The following is a 21,060-nucleotide window of genomic DNA, read 5'->3' on the forward strand; positions in this document are numbered from 1 at the left end:
TGTATGGATGACTATTGGTACTTTAATGAGATACTAATACAATTTTTGATAAATAATCAACATTAAAGTGGATATAATGACTAAGGTGGAGGTATTAGTACAAATAGAATAGTCTGGTAAGTTGAGAAATTATATTACTTTAGTTTAATGCTGCCTTTTAAACAAGGAAAAGACAAAAACATATGTCATATTAAGATATTACCACATATCAATAAATAAAGTCTCATATCAGGACAATGATATATTATCAATGTATTGCCCAGCCCTAAGTATTATCATATTGTCTGATCCTACAGCTAAATTCAAGTCCATGATGAGGGCGAGTGAATACATGACTGAAGAAGATAAGGCAGAGATGGACTGATAGAGGCTAAAGCTGGTTAACTCGTCCCTAAACTGCAGCGATTTGACCGAAGCAGCGTGACAAAATACGAGGAGATGGAAAAGCTGTTATTGTCGAAGCAGCTCTCCTCGACATTAACAAAGTCGTGGGGTATCTGACAGGTCAATGACTCCAACCGCCAGGCCTCCAACTGTCATCAGAGAGCTACAGGGCACACACCCACAGTGAAGGGTCAGCGAAGAGCGGCGCTTCATAGAGTATAATTGACTGAACCGTGACCTGCAGTGCTCTCTTTATCCTGTGCTCTTTTGTGTCGGTGAGTGTGTACTGTGTATATGTGGTCACACCTCAGCCAACACCCCACGGTCTCCTTCACATTCATCAGATTGCTATTAATATTCATGAGGAGGCTGGTGGCCGGCGTCTCGAGATGGGGTGCTAATGAACGGAGTGTGCGTGCGTGCCGGTGTGTGCGTGCGTGCACATGTCGCAGATGCAGGGGGCAGAACTGTAATCAAATCACAGCCGCCCCCTCATCTCCGCCCTCATCAACCACCAGTCGCGCTCCTTCCGTACGCGCTAACGCTAACATGCTACGCTACACGCCTGCCTGTGGTTCGGCGCAGGAGGCGGCAGATGTGTGTGTGCGAGTGTTTGTGCGAGCGTGGTGAATAATGGTCAGGGGCTGGCCGAGATAAAGAGGTCTGGACTCGCGGCAAGGCTAACCACTAGGCGTACAAATAGCTAACCATTATCTCTCATTAGCATCCGCGGCTAACACGGGGCCCGTGCTGTGCGGTGGAGGGCCCTCACAATGGGAGCACTCCTGTATGATTGATGGTGAAACAGCGGCCAGCCACAATAACAGAACAAAAAAAGAAAAGCACTAAAGATAGAATCTGTCAGCTGCAGCGAGGTAATAAAAACGTAGACAAACAAAAGGAAGTCAGACTAATCAAGAATGCCAGGCACAGCTCATTAATCTATGAGAGCCGACGCTGTTTGGAAGCCTGGAGATAAGTCGGATGACTGGCACGCTATGGAGACCACGTGTGCTCGTCCTATTCCGCCTGCTATCTTTTCATCAGCGGCAAAAACAAAAGGATAAAATGAGAAGCGAGATGAAAGCGGGGAGGGCGTTCAGAGAGTTGGGTGAAAGCTGAAAGAGTAAAGAAACAAAGGTAAATAGGACAGTTCCTGCACGGTGCAGGTTCTGGCTAAGCGTGTGCTCAGCAGAGCCCCGCAATCACAAACGGCACCGCAGCGGGGAGAAGAGAGCCGACGTCAGGGTAACTTGTTAGTGGAGGAATTTGATCAAATGCCGGAGCGGGATTTGATCCGTGACACTTCATCGTCACTCTGAGGAAACGCCGAGAGAAAATGAGTCATTAAAATCTCTGACTCACCCTCTTATGCACAAATAAGACGCAGATCTTGTGATTATAATTCCATCATCCCGGAAAATGAAGCCTCTGTTCTCTGTGATTGCAAAAAAAAAAAAAAACTTTCTTTCCCCCTCCGTTGATGATTCCCTCTGAGTTTACACATCTATTATTCAGTTGTGTCCCCTTTTTCACAAAAAGTATTTTGCCAAACTTGCAGTCCTACATGCACACACACCCCATTGTTCATGCGGCTTAAAACACCAATTGTTAGCGCGCGGTACAGGGCCGGCTGAATATCGCATTTCCATTTCATTTGGCCTTCTTGCTGACTAAGAGTTGATAATTCATCATTCGTCTGGGCCCGGGGCTTATGAATATGGATTTCGGGCAGTTTATTAGCACATCTTAGGAATGCATTAAGGGAAATTAGCAAGAGGAATGAAATTTGCTCTTATAGAAATTGGGCCACTGTCTGTGTCTGTGTCTGTGTGTGTGTGTGTGTGTGTGTGAGAAACACAGTGAACTTCAACTCCCAATTCTAAGTTACATCACCGCTGTTTCCGAGAGCTTCCCCTCTGCGCGTGGTTGATTTGTTTTTAAATCTAAAATGGTGTCCTTTCATGTGCCTCGTCAAAAATGAACATGACAGCGAAATCACAGAGCACTCCTACTCCTTCATTTTCTGGAGAACAGGAGAGGAGGAGGTCTGGGGAGAAGAGAAAAATTCAAAAGTTCATTGCCTTACCAAGCACCAAGTATGAGGCCAATTAGGATGCAAAATAATCCAATCGGAGTTGGTTCTCTTTGGTCCGAAACAGCAGAAAAACTCATCGTGTTATTTGGTGTTCTGCTGGTTTAGACACTTAACAACCACTGACAAGCTAACCAAGGTTTGGATTTACAAATAGCGTGTTTATTGGACATCCTGTCATCCTGCCAGGCTGGAGACTTTGCGAGCAAAGTCAAAATAAATCCGCAGCCAGACTCAAAGCATGGCCGAGAATGACGGATTCTCTGCTGTAATTCACTGTGCCTCATACCAGGTAAGAACAATCGAGAAGTAGCGTGCCGGCCGCATCACAGCTCATTTTGTTATGTCCAACCATGAGGAACTGCTGTCTATCACATGTCAACATGTCTACGTGTTGAAGGGTGGATGAGCGGATGGGAACGGGGATAGGACAAAACCGCGGGAGCCCACATGAACAAAACGTCAGAAAAACTTCCTCTTTGTGATTTTAGTAAAAGAAAAACACTGAACGCAAGGCGCAGCACGCCGCGGATCCTGTCCGTCGATTCATCCTCACCTTGTCCTTGTCTTCCACTAGATCACTCAGCAGGTCGTCCACGTCCAGGATCCCTCCATCAACGTACTCCAAGTGGTGGGTCTTCACTGCGCTCTCCCCATGCTGGAAACAAACACACCAGTGAGCAAATGAACTAAACTGTCAACCAATCGGCTTTCAGTCTAGTTGAAATGACCAGAATATTTGATTTGTGGCATTGTAATTAAGTAGAACAAACAACGGAACTAAACACACAATCATAATGTCACAGAAAAAATACAAAATGACCAAAATCCTTGCTAATTACCAATGAAAAGACATTTTTCCAGTGCCAGGTCCTGAGGGGGCTAGAGAGGAGTCACTGTAGAGCAACACTTGTTTCACACACCATGCCAACTACTAAGCGTTCCACAGCTTTTATGACAGACAATGGCTATATTTATGATACATGTCTTCGTGGTGACCTGCCAAATAAAGAAAACTTCCTAGTTGTGTGTTCCATGTACAGTAACAAGTTCCACCCTGACAAAGGCTGTGCAATAAAGAATCTTAAAAGGGGAAGTTTGGCAGCATTTTCCCCCGTGGTAAATACATAATCCTAACAGTTTTATGGCCGTATATACAGAACAGTAAGGGTAAGGTGATTTGCAAAATTATAAAAAGGTGTCAGGTATCAGAAAACATTGCCGGATCGATTATACCGAGGTGTCTGTCACTTGGCGGCAGTGGGCATCCTTTTAGCAACATTGCAAATATTGAATGAGAAAATCCATCGAGCAATTTCTGTTTCTTTTGTTTGTTTGTTTTTTTAAAATCAACTACAACTGATCCTAGCAACACATAAAAATGTTTTAATTATCTTGTCCTCTCTCTTCCTACAAAATACAGTTTTGAACATATAGTAACATACATCTAGGCTACATCATTCACACTTTCAAACTACCCCCCTTTTCACAGACCTATGTAAAGAATTACAGTCACCGTCTCAAAATAAAAGTATCAAAAATGATTTTACCCCACAAGGAATGTCATGTTTACAAGTGTCAGTCAACATAATAGACAAGTTTTTATCCAGACACAACAGCGTGCCTCCCTGTTTGTTTGGCAGGTACAGTTAGAACACATGGCCTACATTACGCTGTGCATGCACGACGCAGAGTTTACAAAGGTCTGAACAGAAGTATGTGAGAATAAGGAGGGGGAGGACAGGAACTTTTTTCCGGTTTTGCCGGTCTGTGGGGAACGGTGGTGGGCACATTCCAGGCCGGTTTCACTGTCACCATGCAGACGTAGGGCAGGGTCAACACACCCCACAGAGCAGGAACTACACCGAGCCTGGCACTCCATTCACTGACAAAGAGAACAAGCACTTTGACTGAGCTGCGATCTGTAATCTGCGTGCTACTTACACATCAAAATCAACAGAGAAGTACACGAACAATAGCCTCTTCCCCTTTTTGTGACCCAGTGTACACACAGTCTATTGTGGCGGTGCAGATCTCCAAGAGACAGTGAATCTGTGGACAATCTATGATGAGGCTGATGATAAACAGCGTGAACCATGAATACATAGTGAAAGAGAAAAATAATTCCAACCTAATGAATGGGTTAAATTTAGCCTTGCGAAATATATATTTGCCATTTATTTCGCAACAGTTTCTATTAAAAGTCATTTCTGGACTGAAATAAGAAATCTTTGACGAAGCCTTATCGTTTCTAACAATGTGTGCAGTAGAAAATGGCCCATTAGGAACTGCCCACACCAATAAGCAATCTGTCAAGAGCAACACAAGACTACATTACCAGCTAAATTAACAGCTATAGGCTATAAGCCTCGGAGGCTGGAATGAGTTTGGCTGAGACCCAGCCGGCGGCTTCTGCCGTATCACTGAGCCCTGTTGGTGAATGGGCTCGTTCTTGCTCCGCTGCATCCGAATGTGAATTACAGGGCACACAAAAAAAAAGGGGGTGTCTGCCTTTCACAATGGGCCAAGTCCATTCTCTTAAAACAAATGGTTGGGAGAGTCTGGGATTTCAATCACAGGAATAAAGCCAGAAACCTCCCTTTCTTCAGAAGTGCCCATAATACCAGAGCCAGGGCTGAGAGAGATGGAGCGGGGAGAGTAATCGGCAACTACAACTAGCGAACAAAAAATACACTGCAGTTTTTCACACAATGCCAAAGGGCAAACAAGGCAGGCAATCCAATGATCCAGAGCACAGAGATGCCCGTCACTGAAAAAAATGCAGTTGTACCAACAGTATATCATGGGTGAGGCCTTACAGAGAATGACTATACATCTTTATCATGAGCATTAAAGTTCATTGTAGAACTTGGAAATAGTAACTCCAGGTCCACTTACTGGCTTTTTACAGAGAGCGGGCTGTGAGATGTGGTTTAAAGCTCTGGCAAATAGACCTTCACTAACGCCATCATAAGTTTTCACAAATTCAGAAAAGAAGCATAATTGGGGAATCTGAACTAAAATAAAGCATGCTGGGAAATATTCTACCAAGATAACGATGCTGATAAATAACTGATTTGGTGAGTTGGTGAGTGCAATCGCAACGTTTTAGTAGTGTCATTTGATCGCAAGGCCTATCGGGTTTACACCTGGTAAGAGCTGCAATGCTATTTTGATGAGTGATTCATCTTTAAATTCATCTTTCAAGCAAAAATGTCATACACTTGCTCTTACCAGCTTCCTGAATAAAAGGATCTGATGCTATTCTCTGTCACGTAGGATGGTAATTGAAGAGTTTTTGGATTTAAGACGAAAGAAGCAATTTGATGACGTCGCTTTAGGCTCTGGAAAATTCTGATCAACTTTGGGTTTTTTTTTTTTTTTTTTTTTTTTTTTTAAATCAGACCACACAATTAATGGATTCATCACAAAGATATTCGACAGATTAATCCATAATTAAAATCATTTTTCAGTTGCAGCCCTGTAACTGGTAGGAATAAGCATCTTGTGCGATTGTTGAACTTTCTTGCAATTCTCACACTTGAAGGCACATGAGGAGCCTGAGATCCAAGAGCAAGGCGGGGGTCACACATTTTTCCTCATTTCAATTGATAATCCAGATACAGATGCTGATGCCAGGTGTAAAATGGGGCTTCTTTTTGCGAGACTTAAACTCTGGTATGTATGATCTAGTATGATCTGAAATGCTGCTGAACTGTCAACAAATTGCAAACAAAGCTGTTAATGAAAACGTACTTTTTAAAATTAGATTCATTGTGAGATTAAACAGTGCTGAAACACACATAAATTGTGTATTTCTCTGTCATTCGTAGAGTCTCATTCAAAATGTTTTTACTATGGTGCAGCCCATGTGGGATGGAGATGTTGAAACCAGCCGGGTATCCAGCTGGAGCCGAGGCGTGAGGGCAAAGCATCTACACCAGAAAAACTGGTCCAGCCTGAACAACTGCCAGCATTCTTCTGCCTCTCACTGGCAATGTGTGCGAGCGTTCGCCCACGACAGCAAAAGCAAAAGGAGGGAAGGGTGGTAATTGGCTCTTCCTGCGATGATGTCACATGACCGGCACTGACACGTAAACCTTCATGAAATAAGGGGGCATTAGTGTGGTTTTTTTTTTCAGGAGGCGAAGGATTAGATCACAACAAAGCCCGGGTGTTAATTAGCATCACCTCTACAGTCAGCGTTTAAGCACACTTGGCATTCTTGCGCATCCGTTCCCTTTGCCAGAACTCACAAGACCCGAGAAAACACACTTTCCACCCAGTGATGAAAAGGGATGAATGTATGACACTTCAGAGGGAAAGTAATCTATAGAGAGGAGGGAATGGGAAAAAAAAAAAAAAAAAAACTCTTCTGAAGTCCCTCGTTGTCAATCCCTGGTAATTCCCCTTTGTATCCTGAAGTCTTCCCATGAAATAAAAAACAAAAGGAGTCAGGAGTCAGTCAGTCAACAGCGGAGGAGAATTACCGTGACAGTTAGAAGAGTAAATTCCCTGCAAATTACACCATTAAGCCCCCCCCCCCCAAACCACTATTCAAACCGATATCTCTCCTTCTCCTCCCTCCCTCCCTCCCCCCTTCTTTGGTGAGCAAACATGACACCACTCAAGAACGGTGAAGCGTCGGGGCGATTAGCCGAGCTAAATTCGGTGGGGCTGCGGCGGTGGTGGCGGCGGGGCCATTTCACACTTTGATCCTCAGAAGAATGTGTAATTACACAGCTGCAGGAGGACGGTGTGGATTTAGCCGTGACCAAAAAAAAAAAAGGCTTTAATGAACATGTCGATGAGGAGCTGTCTTGGATCCATCGGTGCGAGTGAGAGCACAGAGAAAGTAAAACTGAGGAGAGTTTACTCGCTCTGAGGGAAGACGACAGCCAGAGATAGAGACATCTTGACCTTGGCCTACATTTTGTAATCGGCACTTTAATGACTCTTAAACACAACAGAAATATATCAATTAAGGATGAAACAATCCAATATGCCTCATTAAGTATCGGCATGATCGTGACTTCAGTCATCAGTCACATTCATTCATTCAGTCAGACAATCCATGGCTTCACATACAAAAAATCAGATGTTACATTTGAAAAGAGAGCACTACTGGTACACAATATCAACAGATATCCTGAGTTAAGGTATTGGAAACACATAAGTAAATATTTAATGCATCGTTAATATTGAGCCCAGTGGGAACACTTTTTTTCAGTCCACAGTAATCAGCATTCATAAACAGTATAGAAATAAAGAGGAGACGTGTGTATGAGTGGTAATGTGCTAGAGCAAAGGTGTTCGACTGTTCACCTCCTGCCATTAGCGATGCAGTATTCAGCTAAAAGCCTGTTTGTTGTCAGGTGTAAAGATTCCTCCAATTACCACTGGTTTCAGTTTGGAACCGGTTCTGATTTGTGCCTCAACGCAAGACGGTTGCATTTCAAAAACAACAATGTCAAACTTCTGCGTCTAAACTTGTAACAAGAACGAGTCAAGGCAGAGACGAGGAAACGGTCCAAAGAGTGGCTCAATATCACGCTGAAAGATGACAACAGTGCTAGTTGTATTGTCTGTAAAATTACCATTCCAAACATTACACTCGCTTCACACTAGCAATATGTTGAAACATGGGCATTAATTCTAGGAAATCCACGTATTCGACCCCCAACTTCAGAGTGTTACTGCTTCCCAACAGGGCAGCATGTCGGTTACCAAGGCTTAATATCCTATGTAATAATAACATTAGTGCCACACAGGCAGGCTTGGCAGATGTTTTCTTTAACAAAGTACACTTAGATGAAAACTAAAGCTGATACAATACGATTATTCACTTTACAACATTTTTTGGATCAGGGCTGCCCAAAGTGGTGCCCGGGTCAATTTAGACCTAGATCATGTTTCTAAAATCCAAAATTGCAATAGAAATCACTCTCTATGCTGTTTTATGCTCTTTATTTAATAATTACTATTCATAATCTGAGCACAGCAGGCAAAGTGACACTGCAGGAAGTCAATCAGTAAGGGAACTTGAGATCCTGGCACTATTTTGCACCTCAACAATAAATTTGGTGGTTAATTTTGGCCAGCGCCTCAATTTAAGTTTCAGTGTTTGCTCTAATAGGGAAAACATTTGGGCACCCTTGTTTTAGATGATGACAGATGGAGGGTTGGTAGCTCTCAGGCTACAGCGAGTCTTTTTGTCTACACTGTGTTCTGACTCAGAGATTGTAAAACCGTTGCGTTGATCGTGAAAATCGGTGAGGCCTACTTTTTGTTTTTCACACAGAAAATCTATCAGGAATCTTGTGGATCCCCCACAAAGAATCTGACCAATAAGGAGATTAGCATCAATAAAATCTTCTTAATTCCCAATCATTACGTGCAACAGAAAAATAACAAAACTACTACTCTTTATTTTCCATGTATTTATTGTTTTTACTGTATATTGCATGTAAATGCTTGATGGGAGTGTTTTAAGGCGAATTACAAATCACATTTTTGTTTTCTTTTTCGCCGAACAAGTTGCACAGCGACACGAACACCGAAATCGGGCAGGGTGGCATTTAAATTCAAAAAAGGATTTTGTGAACTGAGAACTGATAAAGATGCACATCTGCTTTTAAATGTCAAGATGTCTGAGATGCCTGAGTTTCAAAGTCACAAGCCAGCGTGCATCTGTCCTACAGTGCCCCTCAGCTAAACAGTGAACAACCCTCCAGCCTCACTATGCTGCTCCATAGCTGCACTGTTGTTTGAAGTGGAGGTGTATTTTCCTTCAGGGATCAATGGAGTTACCTAATTCAAATTCATAATACGCATTACACTAGTTTGATGAATGCAGTCTATTTCCCTGAACACATCTGACAGCCAGTCAGCAACACCCTAACAAAGAGAAACAGCAGGTTTAACACTTACATTAAACTTTAAAAATGCTTTCTGCATAGCTGAGTTCTGACACACACACACACACCAATCCACGGTGGACAACTCCTCTCACGCCGACATACATGAGAAGAGAGCGGCTTCTTCAGGTGTCAGCACAGTGTTGAAATACGGGCTGTAATCTGAACTGAGCACACACAGGCACACCATGAGATGGAGGGAGACAGCAACAGTACCTGGCTGGTTCCCTTGAGAACGCACAACACTCGCAGTCTCCATGCTGGTCCCTCAGGCGACGGTATACTAATATAGTTAGTGAGAGTAAAACAGTTGAGTCAGTGTCGAGACTCGTCACTACAGGAGCTGTCAACTTTTTACCTGACAGATTACAAACAGAGGGCTGAAATGATGAGTGAAAATTCATCCAAAACAACTTTGATAATTGATCATTTAAGGCTTTTATAAAGCAAAACATTCAAACAGTTCTTGGTTCCAGTGTCTCAAATATGAGACCTTGCTTAAAATCTTTGTACATCTGTGTAGGGTACAGCTAACAATTAATTTCAGTGTTGACTAAATTGTTGATCTTTTTCCCAATTAATTGATTAGTTGGTGAGAAATGGTAAAACATGTCGATGAGACAGCATCCTCAGATTACTTTTTAGCTCCAAAACCCAAAAATATTCAGTTTACTGTCACAGAGGAGGAAAGAAAACAGAAAATATTCATATTTAAGCAGCTGAAAGAAGGGGAATTTTGGCTGAAACTACTCAAAGTGATAAATCATTTATCAAAATGAGTCACTTATGTAGCAAAAATGCAAAACAATTGTTGGTTTCAGTGTCTGGAGTGTGAAAATTTGCTGCTCGCAATCTTTGTAAATATATCTAAGTGTGTTAGTCGGACAAAAAAATTCAGATGGGAATTATGATGAGCAGGCTGACAATTCTTTGGCATTTTCTAGATGAAAAAGTTAGTAGCTGTTGTCCTAGAGGGACACCCATTTTTAAAATAGACAATCATTTTCCAAATCAGGTTCACAGGGTATATGGTTGACAGATGGAAGCAAGTTAAGATTGTATCTTATATCTTATAACAACTTTATCTTCAACGACATATAAATCCTAACACCTTAGGTGCAAATCTTTACACAACTCCCACTTTCTTCATCACATGCCACAAAAGCAGTGATTGAATAATGTGTGGAAACTGCATGAGAAACATTTTTTATCACCCCCATGATCACACGCACACTCACATTTAACAAATCCCCATGTATAGTGAGCAATGTTTCTCCTGCATGCAGTTAGTTGGAGGCTTTGTCGGTTAACACAAGTGCTTTCACAACAGTAGAGATGAAAGCAGAGGAACACGTACGGAGTCACAGCTCGGATCACATTAAAACAAACTGCTAATTAAGAAGGTCCACATGCCATTACTGCAGTGAGGCTGTGCTGAATCCTCTTCACCCTGAACATACACACAAACACACACACCCAGTGATTAAAACCAGGTTTTTGACACTGTCCCTGCTGTCAGTGGTGAGGCTGGAACGGTGGTGAAATGTGCGGTTAATGCAGGCGCTAAGTGGATTCTGCTGGCAGGAGCAGCCGCCACATCCGGTCAGATCTACCCGGTCCTCTCTGGCAGCTCTGGAGCTGGACTGTCCTCATGATGGTCTGCCTCTATTAGGAAAAGGCAATAGACTGCCGAGTCAGCGTCTAGCAATGGCTCCTAATTAACATGCCCTATGAAAAGCAATCAAGGGCCCGGTGCATTCTAATCACACACTGGGGTTTAGCCTACTTCAGCTTGTGCACGGCAGCGTTTCGTGAAAATCAACAGGGACCTGCTGGGCAGAGTGGGCATGCCTGTGGATGTCGGTGAAGCAGAGACGTGACAGCTCAGGGGACACCGAGCAAGATGAGTTCCTCACTGTGTGTGCCTGTGTGGCCCTCTAGGTGTTTGTGTGTGCTCCCTCACTGAGTGGAAGCAATCCATCGAGACATCCAGGCACCCAATCGTTCCTTCTTTCCCTGCTTCCAGGGGCCTCCTCTCGCTTCTCCGCGAGCCAGCCTCTCGCCTCGCCGAGGGGGGGAGGATGCGTGGGCGGGCTGAGGGGGGGACCAGCCAACCGATAAAACCGGGGCCTGTCATCAATCCTAATCCCTAATCACTCACAGGACAAAGCCTCCTGTCCGCGGCGCACGTTCCCGGCTGCGGCCACATTGAGGACATCAAACAGTAAACTTCCACCTGCCCGCTGAGATACCAGAGCTTTAACAGGGGGGTATTGTACAGGTAGACAGCCGGGGCTGCAGCCAAGCGCCACTCACCTCCTCGCAGAGACGAGACACACATCAGCACCCTATCACGCTACGACAGCATGCACATACAATGCTGCTGATTAATAAAAGGTCAGTTTGGCAGAATGATTTATGTTCAAGTGATTGCAACATCAGGGAGCAGAGAGACGGGGGCTCATATCTTGAGGTGTATGTGAGGCATTCAAAACAACACAAGTCACAGGGAAAAACAACGCTCTGTACCAGTGGTTCCTTTTGCTTAGTTGTCTTGGGATGCTCAGTGCATGCCAGGGGATACTGTGTGATGATGTGTTGCATTCGGGTTTATGAGGGAAGCAATATCTGACGTCACAAGACAACGGCACCCATTTGACAGGGGTAGGGTAGACTACAGTATTTATATAAGGCCACTGAATGGGATATAAGATACATTTCCAAGTATAAATGTGCTGTACGGCATCTGTTCCCTCACGTGTACTTTTCCCTCCTCCATTATGTTCAGATATTCAGCCGAGGGCTCAACTGTGAGCACTCTTGCCAGAAAAAACATAATTTTGTCGAGGTCAGCAAAGTTTTTTTATTAACTTTTGGCATTGTGCACCTGGAGGTCAGAAGTAAAAGGAAATTTCACAAGGGAAATTCCCGCCTCGGACTGGAATGATGCTGCATTCCAGTCCGAGGTTGACATGTTGAGCACGGCAGCATTGTGCAACCGGAGTGGAATCAGTTTCTGTCTGGCATGTCTGGCAGCTTTTGAGGTGATTTGGTCACGGTCTTTGAAATAATTTCTTCCCATGTGATTTTTTTGTTCAACGCTTGTTTATACAGGTGATATAGAGCGACAGGTGTCATTCACAGAAGAGACCTGGTCTTAAGCTAAATGATAGAGAGATAGTAGGGCCGTCAAAGTTAAGAAACAAACTTCCTTGAGCAGAAATGGATAAAGAAAAGAGTCCCCTGAATGTAAAGCTCAGCTTCAGAGTAGGGATGGGCAATGATTTTCGATTATTCGAATAGTCGTTAAATCATAAATATTCGATTAGTAAATAATGTCTGAAAAAAAATATTCCTTCGTTTTGCTGGCGCCGTCCGCACGGGGGCAGTATAGCATTTGATACGCTGCGTGATGGGCTGACGTTAGATGCCACCGTAGAAGAAGAAACAAGCCGGAGCCATGGAGAGAGTGCTGCAGCCATCAAAAAGTTTCCGTGTGGAACTATTTAAAAAAAACAAACAAATGAAACAGAGGTGCAGTGTAATCTCTGCGAGGCAAATTTTGCATATCACACGTCTACGTCAACCATGCACAGTCATATGAGAGCGAAGCACCCGATAGAAAGTGCAGGCCCGTCGTCGTCACAGCAACAGTCAATGGCCAGCTATCTCACTACTAGACGAAGAACATGTGATGCCAGACGCGCGGAGCAAACAGCGTCCCTCATTTCAAAGATGATTGCAAAAGATATGCTCCCCATCAGTTTCGTTGAAGGTGAGGGTCTTTCTGTCTATGCTGCAGCGGCGCATATTCGAAAAATAATCGATTAGTTCCCTGTGATTATCGAATAGTAGTTTTGCTTGAAATGCCCATCCCTACTTCAAAGCCCTGTTCTCTGGACAAGAACAAAGTTATCTGCGTTTACTGCAGATGTTAACTGAGTTACCACCGGAGTACGTCCGATCTCAAATACCACTTGCTTGCCGAGTACACAAGCTGATGCAGAGAATCGCCCTCATGTTCACCTACTACAGCTTGCAGGCCGATCAACATTGTTCAGTTAACCTTTACAAGTGTAAAATTGGATGCTACGTTGTGCTAGTATTACCAAGGAATGTTGCATTAAGGTCAGTATGCCCATCTGCTGTTGCCTGTTGGCCTTGAGTTTGCCATTTTATGCTTTGAGCGTGTCGTCTGAGCATGCAGTGCATCTGAAGTTATTCTAAGATTCTAAGGACTGAGGATTTTGTTCACTGTACAGGTTGTAAAGCCCATTGAGGCAATTTGATTTTGAATGTGGGGCTCTACAAATAAAATTGATTTGATCTGATTTGATACTGGAGTATATTCCGGATGGTGTTTGTCATGGTTTTGGATTGTTGCAATAATAATAACAACAACAACCACACATTTTCAGAAAGCAAGCATATTTGTCCACTCCAATGTCGATAAGAGTATATAAAAAAACTTGTGAAATATCCCTTTAAGTTACATTTAGAACAGGTTTAAAAAAAAGTGTGATTATTTTACAATTAATCGCAATTAAATATTGTAATCGACTGAAAGCCCTGATAGATAGATAGATAGATAGATAGATAGATAGATAGATAATGTTTTGTTTGTTTTTTTTACAGTCAATTCAGTTTAAGCCACCATAGCAGGGGATGCATGAATACATTATGATGAGAAGTTGCCTCTTCAGGCCTCTAAATAAAAACTTAAACAGAAGTAAAACTCTGTACCAAGGAGTCTTCTTCTTGTACGACATGTCAAAGTTTACAAAAACTAAACTGTACTCAATTTAGCCACATTATAAGTCCTCATGTCAACGCACAGCCATGACTTCTCGTGCTTTCCGATTTTAAGCTAGCAGCTAGCTCCGATATTATGAGCGTCATAGCCACAGACCTGTCACGTGACCCTCACCTCTGCCAATTTATGGGCGCTAACTAGCTGCTGCCCAATGTTAGGAATGACAGGAATTAATAATCTTTATCTGAAGCCACAGTAACGTTGACCATGGCGCTGGAAAGTAACGAGAAAATCAAATAGGAGTCGGCTGTGAGAGTGTTTACCTGCTCCACAATTCGGCGGTGCCTCCGCGTGGCTTGCTCGATCAGTTCCCGGACCGTCCAGCCAGCTTTACAGGGAACCACCACTGCGGTGTCCCCGAAAGTCACAGTGACTTTCATTATCAGCTGCTAGTCCGAATATTCTCGACAGAAGTTCAGAAATAAATCCAAGCTTCGGGCGTCCGTCGACCCGGAGCTGCTCCCTGCTCGAGAGTAAAGAGGCACCTGTCCGTCGAAACTGGTGCAACAGGTGTCTCAGGTCAGGATGAAATCACGGTGGAGTCACTTCACCGAGCTAAACTGCCGTATGGAGCCTCGCAGGACATCTTATTTTAAGCCGAACCCGTCATGTGAACTGGAGAAAAAAAAAAAAAAGCAGTGACTACAGCCGCAGAGTGTGAGTTTCTGTCATACCGAGCTGCCTGCCTGATACACCCAAACAAAACAAACCGAGAGAGGAACCCGGAAGAAATCACAGCGAGGACGGCACTCCAGGAAATCCCACAGCCACCGACACTGCACCAGGGAGCCCGGCGACCGGCGCGCGTGTGTGCTGGGATCCTCAACATCTGTAAAAGCTGTATATGTTTTCATACAGACAGATGTTCAACAGCTTTATCCATTATTTCCCAAGTCAGTTTATGTTTTCGTGTACATATAACAGGCTGGACCTTTTTTTTTTAGCATAAGGGTGTTAGGAAAACGAAAAAAAACAAGAGTGACAAAGAGTGAAGAAAGACAGTTTCCTGCAAGTCTGAACCCTTTTTAAATTACTCATTTAAAAAAAAAAAAAGTATAAAGTATTTAATATATATGTTGACCGTGAGATCACAGTTTTGCAATGGTGGAAGAAATATTCAGATCAGTTTCATTACCACACTTTCAAAGTATCCCTCGTTAATTAGCTCAGGTAGATACAAGTACAGAAGTGTGAGAGGAACAAGGTACTTTAAGTAGACCTTTCAAAGTAAAAGCACTTGTTCCAAAGGGCCACCAGGTGAATCTGTGGGGGTTGTGGAATGAAAGTGTGACAAGTGGCCCCTAACTACATAAAGTTTTCTTTCTATGCAAAGGGACACAAGTTTTGCCAAAACCACCGGAATCAGAAAATGCCGTCAGGTGGCCTAGCTTACAATCATTTTCTTGTGAGCTGTGGAAGAGTGTGAACATACTTAAGTACAGGTTTCTTACTCCCAGTGGTTTAGTAAAAGTACTTACTTTCCAACACTGCAATTTGTCTCTCATGCAAGTACATCCTACTGTATCGGACTATTGTATCGGCACCGGTCCATCTGCTGGGAACTGCTGAGTCGCCTTTGAGCAAGGCAGCGTACCCCAAACCACACAGGGCACCAGATTATGGGGCAGCCACTTTACTCTGACACCTCGCTATATATATATATATATATAAATGTGTGTGTATAGGTCCTTTTTTGTGCATGTGTGTGTATTCCAGGAGTGAAAAAATGGAATACCCCTTCAGATGACAGACATGTATCTGCAGGGACAAATATTAGCCTTAGTCCTTCCCTCGCTCTAATCCCCCCTGCACACACACACACACACACCAGCACACCTCTACTCACACACACATCGCCACACACTAATTACCTAACCGTTATTGTCTGTCATTTTATGTCATTAGGTGTGTTGTGAAATTGCCTTTATGGATATTAATGGCCGCTGACATGCTCCCGCGCCTTATTCCCGCGCATTGTTTAGTGTAGTGTTGCTCTCGGGAATTCCCCTCCCCCCCCCCCTCGCCGCCATCAAATCGGAGAGCCACCGCGGCAGATGGATTCATAATTGGGACAAGCAATTATTTCCACTGCCACTGTAATTCATCCGAAATGGAAGGGAACGGAACAATGAAGGGCTGACAGCTCACTCCTCTCATCCCCGATAAACAAGGTGAGAATGTGGCGGGGAGGGGGTGAGGAGGGGTGAGGGAGTAAGGTTTGAGGGCAGAAAGCAAATAAAGACATGGGGAACAAACGGAGACGATCCCTAATTAGCAAATTCTACAGTGACTGCGTCCTCCGTCCATAATCCCTGGGCTCTGATTTCGAAGAGAGAACATCATTTCATACCTGGTTTAACACTGTGTTTGCAGAGCCACTGAGAGTATATGATGCTGGGTACGTCTCCCCGCCCTCTCCCAGTGGGATCATGGCAGCTGCTGAGTCATCAGGCGCTGCAACTTTTGTTGTCGCCAGCACTTGGCCGCGGTCACACTGCAGTCAGCAGTGGAACATGTGTGTGTTTCCATACAACACTACTTAAACCCTGTGAGCTGGGAAAATGACAGATAATGCTGCGTGGCGTTGGTGTTTTTTCTGTTGGACCCACAAAGCCACATCCCTCCCGTTCTTTAGGTTTTTATCCAACCAAGGATGGCACCCTGCTTTTCATAGGACGTAGCAGGGACTGGCCTGCAGTCGGCCCACGGTTAAGCCTCTTTCCAGGCTTTCCACACTCACCTGTCGGTTCAGAAAGTGGACTATTCCAAGTCACGTTACCGTGGCTGCATTTGGAAACTTTGCACTTCAGCAGCTCCAAGTGGCAGTAAATGATTGCTGCTGGAATTTTTTCATGTTTGGAGGACTTCATTACTCAGAAAACTTAATTGGCAGCAGTTCTGTGACCTAAATGTTCTCCAGGCGGAGGAAAAGGAGAAGTGTTTTTGATGATATTGGTTATTCCTTTGTAGGACACACAAGAATGCACATCTGCACGTTATTTTTGGGGGGCATTTTGCCTTTATTTGACAGTAGAGATGACAGAAATTGCAATAAGACAGTTCCCAAACTGTTATATGGTATGCATCTCAACATTTAGACCAGCAGACGCCCTGAACAATCCATTTAAGATGGAGTACCATGTCAAAAACAGATTGTTGATATTTTATTTTATTTTTTTAATTTGTTTTCTTTTTTATTATTTTATATTATGTTCCCACTGAATAGTCTTATTTAAAAAAAAAAAAAAAAAAAAAGTAGGTTAAATAGGCCTATGGAGAGAGTTCCTCTGGAGTGCACAGATGTATTTTCAGTCACAGAAAAAAAGATGTACAAGAAAATTCTCATTTAAATATGGATGACATATTTTAACGCTATATTACGTTGAAAGGTATTGTTCTTACCTCTCTGTTTTTCTGAAAACAAACTGATTTAGTAGTTATTCCTGAGTCAGCGTTCCGGCGTTAGACTTTTAACCATAAATACCTTATTTCCGATATAGTTCCTACTTTGGCAATAGAAATGGCCAGCATAGAGAAATAACTGAAATAGAATAAAATAGAGAATAGAGAAAAATAAACAAAGATAACAGCAATGGAGATGTGTAAAGATATGTGCCCCAAACTTAGAATTAGAATAAATATTGTAAAAATTGCACACTTACATGTTATTTTACATAATACTTGTATTTGTTGACCCAAAAAAGCTCATAAGTGAACCTTGACTTTTGAATAATTCGCCACATAAACGTATCAAAGTGCTTTTATTGCAAAGAACTTGCACATATTGTGCAACACAGCCCCCGGACGTACGCACACTGACATGCCAGCGCCAGTGCATTACACAAATGTGTGACTGTTGCACAGAGTAGCTCTCGTGTTTGTTAAAGGTGGCTCCCTCCTACAGTCCCCATTTATGTCAGAGGAGAACAATGGAGCACATGCCGGAGGCTCGATACGTCTTCACGCTGCAGCGTGTTGAAAGAACGGAGTGATAAGACGTCGGAGTGTTGTGACACAGCACACGGGCCGACGAGCAGACGAGTTTGACGACGCGGTTTGCACAACAATGCTGTCGCTTGTTGACTGTGTGATGTCACTTCCTCTATTTAAAGGAGCAGTGTGCTCTTTAACCACGCCTTCAGCCGCGGTGGCGCTGAGCGGCAGGTGCCGCGGCGAGAGTTTTTCGGGAGTTTGTCGCCGTTGCGGATCAGAAGTGAAAGAGCTCAGGTTTACAGTCGCCTCTGAGCTAAGTCGCAGAGTGCGTACTGTATGAGTTTGAGCGGTCTATCGAGCCTTTTTTTTCTTTCGGAGCCTTTTCAATCTTGTCCTCATCTGCAAGTGAGGCGTGCTAGCCAAAGTGTTGGCCGTCAATAAAAGCCCCGAGATGGTTTTTGTTGTTTTGTTCGTCTCCCTGAGTGCAATTTACAGGGTTGGCTTGTCTGGGTCGATAGCCGTGTTGATTTGCTTTCAGTCTTCAAGCAGTGCCCCTTTTCTAAAGAGCAAAATTGACATGTTCTCAGCGGCAGTGCCACCACCCCTGTGTTTTAGCTCAGTGTGAAACTGAGGCTGGTCAATAGCTGAGACTTGCTTCACTTCCTGCTGCGCTGCTTACAATTACAGGGCCCCCCGAATCAGTAGCGAGGATTACTCATAAAAACCTGCCCGTCGCTCTCTCGCCGTGATTGTGTGTGTGCGTGCGCGCGTGTGTAGCTGCGCAAGTAGAGCAGGAGATAGCGTTCGCAATCACAAAAAATATGACTTTCATTCGGCGCGAGGATTTCATTTCAGACCTTAGGTATAATATTCATGCTGCAAAATTGCATTCCTTTTGTGCGCGGGCCGCCGGAAAAAAGCTCAAATCGAACAGCTAAAGGCGCTCGTCTGTGAATTACAAGCGCTGCCCGAGCTGCCTGAATTGTCGTCTGGAACAATCACGGTTATTCAGAGCAAAAACAGCTATCGTCGGGCGCCATGATCTATGGACAAACAGGGATGCTATGATGCACTTTTGGGAGCTTATTGCACTACAACTTGGGAGGGCTCTTTTGTGGAGCGCTGCTGGCAGTCCACTTCCTTATAGATTTTCTTGTCTAGACCGCAGGTGCGGCGTGAGGAGAAGTGTGCAGGGTTGTAACGGAAGGAGGAAAGACACTTGAAACCAACCCGGTGAAAACGTGGAAGATCGCCTGCTCACGGTTTGCCGTTAAAGCGCTGCTACAGGTTGTAAAGATGATGCAGACAGACACACACACAGATCGGGCCTTGCCATCCGTGGAGTTTTTTTTCGTCTGGAGCGAGCTTGGAAGCGATCCCCTCTAACCCCTTTCATACTGGACAAGTGACCCAGGAAATACTCAGCTCTGGGGATCACCGCTCGGGTCAAGCTCTGTTCAGCTGTCTGGAGCGACCTGCTGCGCGCCATGTTTTAACAGAACACAAGTGTGAAGGCTTCGAAAGGAAAACTCTGGCACTCTCGTTCACCCCCAGTTGACTGTGCCTGAGGGTTTTCCCGCTGGCCTGCGCGTAACTTCCCGTACTGTGGGTGCCGTATTTTATCTTTTATATGTTTTACGTGGCATTTATTCCGCTTGATTTGTATAACATGCATTGGCCCTGACAGAACCTACGTTAGAAAATGTCAGAGTTCATCATTAAAAGTCTTCCAAGCTTATTCTGCATCGACCTGAAAACATCCAGCTGGATTTCTCTGCCGTGTCGGATTTCCGCCTTTTATCCAGAAAGGCAGATAAAGGCGAGACAATTGCGAAAGCGCTTATCAGGGTTTTATTTCGTGGAGTGCACTTGGAGGTGAGATGTTTGGAAAAGTCCGTAGAAAGACAGGAACCTGACATAATGTTGCATTGTAGGTCACACTTTGTCTTTCGCAACGCATTCTTTTGATTCTTTGGAACGCTGTGAGACCAGGAAGTCCTATTCAGCTGTTGCAAACATTGAAAGCCCTTCAAAATAAGAGCTGGGTGCAGTCCCATTGTCCCCCCTGAGGCCTCAAGCCCTGAGCTGATGTCACCTGGTAGGTGTTTGACTGAAAGAGGCTACAAGTGCACAAAATGACATAAATTAATCTTTACATGTAATATGTGAAGGCTAATCAAGGCAACACCAGCGGCTCCCATGTCCCAGCTTCAGTCCCCCATCTTTAAGTCCAATATACAGCATGTAGCAGTGTGTCTGTGCAGGGAGCAGCTGAGGTCGCTCATCCAAAGTCGCCTATTGTCAAGTCGTCTTCATAATTTTGCAGCATTGTCAACGCCCCGACGTGTGAAGTCCTTCAGCGCAGACTTAAATACACCCAAAAAACATGAAGATTCAGTTGCTATCTGCTAATCTCGGCGCTCACAGAAAGTAGCGTGCAGTTTCACGATCCTCAAAACATGTCTGGACTTTCGCAGAGCGGTTTGAAAGGATGTTAATTTCACCCTTTTATGAAGGTGAAATCTTCACTGTCGCGTTTAAGTGCACCCCACGTCGAAAGTGGCTGCATGAGCTCGACCATGTAAGAGGCTTGGTATTAATGTCTTTTAAAAATCATTTTGGGATCTCGGCGCTTCTGAACACTCGGATTGCTTCTGAAGAGCTAAATGGAGCTGGGTTTTTTTTTTTTTTTTCATGTTTTGAAACAAGTCCCCATCTACTTCAGTTGTTTGGGAAAATGCTGCAACTGCAGGAAATGTTTTGTGGACTACGAAAACGTCCTCCTGCTTTCCACGAGTGTGACGAGATAAGGACTGAATTTGCATTCTCTGGCTGAACTTACCCTTCAGCCAGGAACGCGCCTCAGAGTTTGCGACACTGTGCGTGTGGACGTTGGACGCTAGATTTCCAAAAATGCA

General features: G+C 44.0%; 1 protein-coding gene across 2 annotated transcripts in view; it reads right to left on the reverse strand.

The window, feature by feature from the left end:
• The window catches only part of pard3ba (par-3 family cell polarity regulator beta a), a 185,808-nt gene extending 170,847 nt beyond the window's left edge, over positions 1–14,961 (reverse strand). Inside the window, exons 1-2 of one of the 2 annotated variants that reach the window (XM_030410309.1) lie at positions 14,473–14,960; positions 3,036–3,137 (exon numbers count right to left, since the gene is read on the reverse strand). In XM_030410309.1, coding sequence (XP_030266169.1) covers positions 3,036–3,137; positions 14,473–14,589 — 219 coding nt within the window. In that variant the 5' untranslated portion in view covers positions 14,590–14,960. Of the gene's footprint in view, positions 1–3,035; positions 3,138–14,472 lie in introns of both variants that reach the window. The other variant, XM_030410311.1, reaches the window with a different exon arrangement.
• Positions 14,962–21,060: the final 6,099 nt, after the last annotated feature.

Source organism: Sparus aurata, chromosome 24, assembly GCF_900880675.1.
Source record: "Sparus aurata chromosome 24, fSpaAur1.1, whole genome shotgun sequence".
In the NCBI taxonomy this organism is placed as follows: Eukaryota; Metazoa; Chordata; class Actinopteri; order Spariformes; family Sparidae; genus Sparus; species Sparus aurata.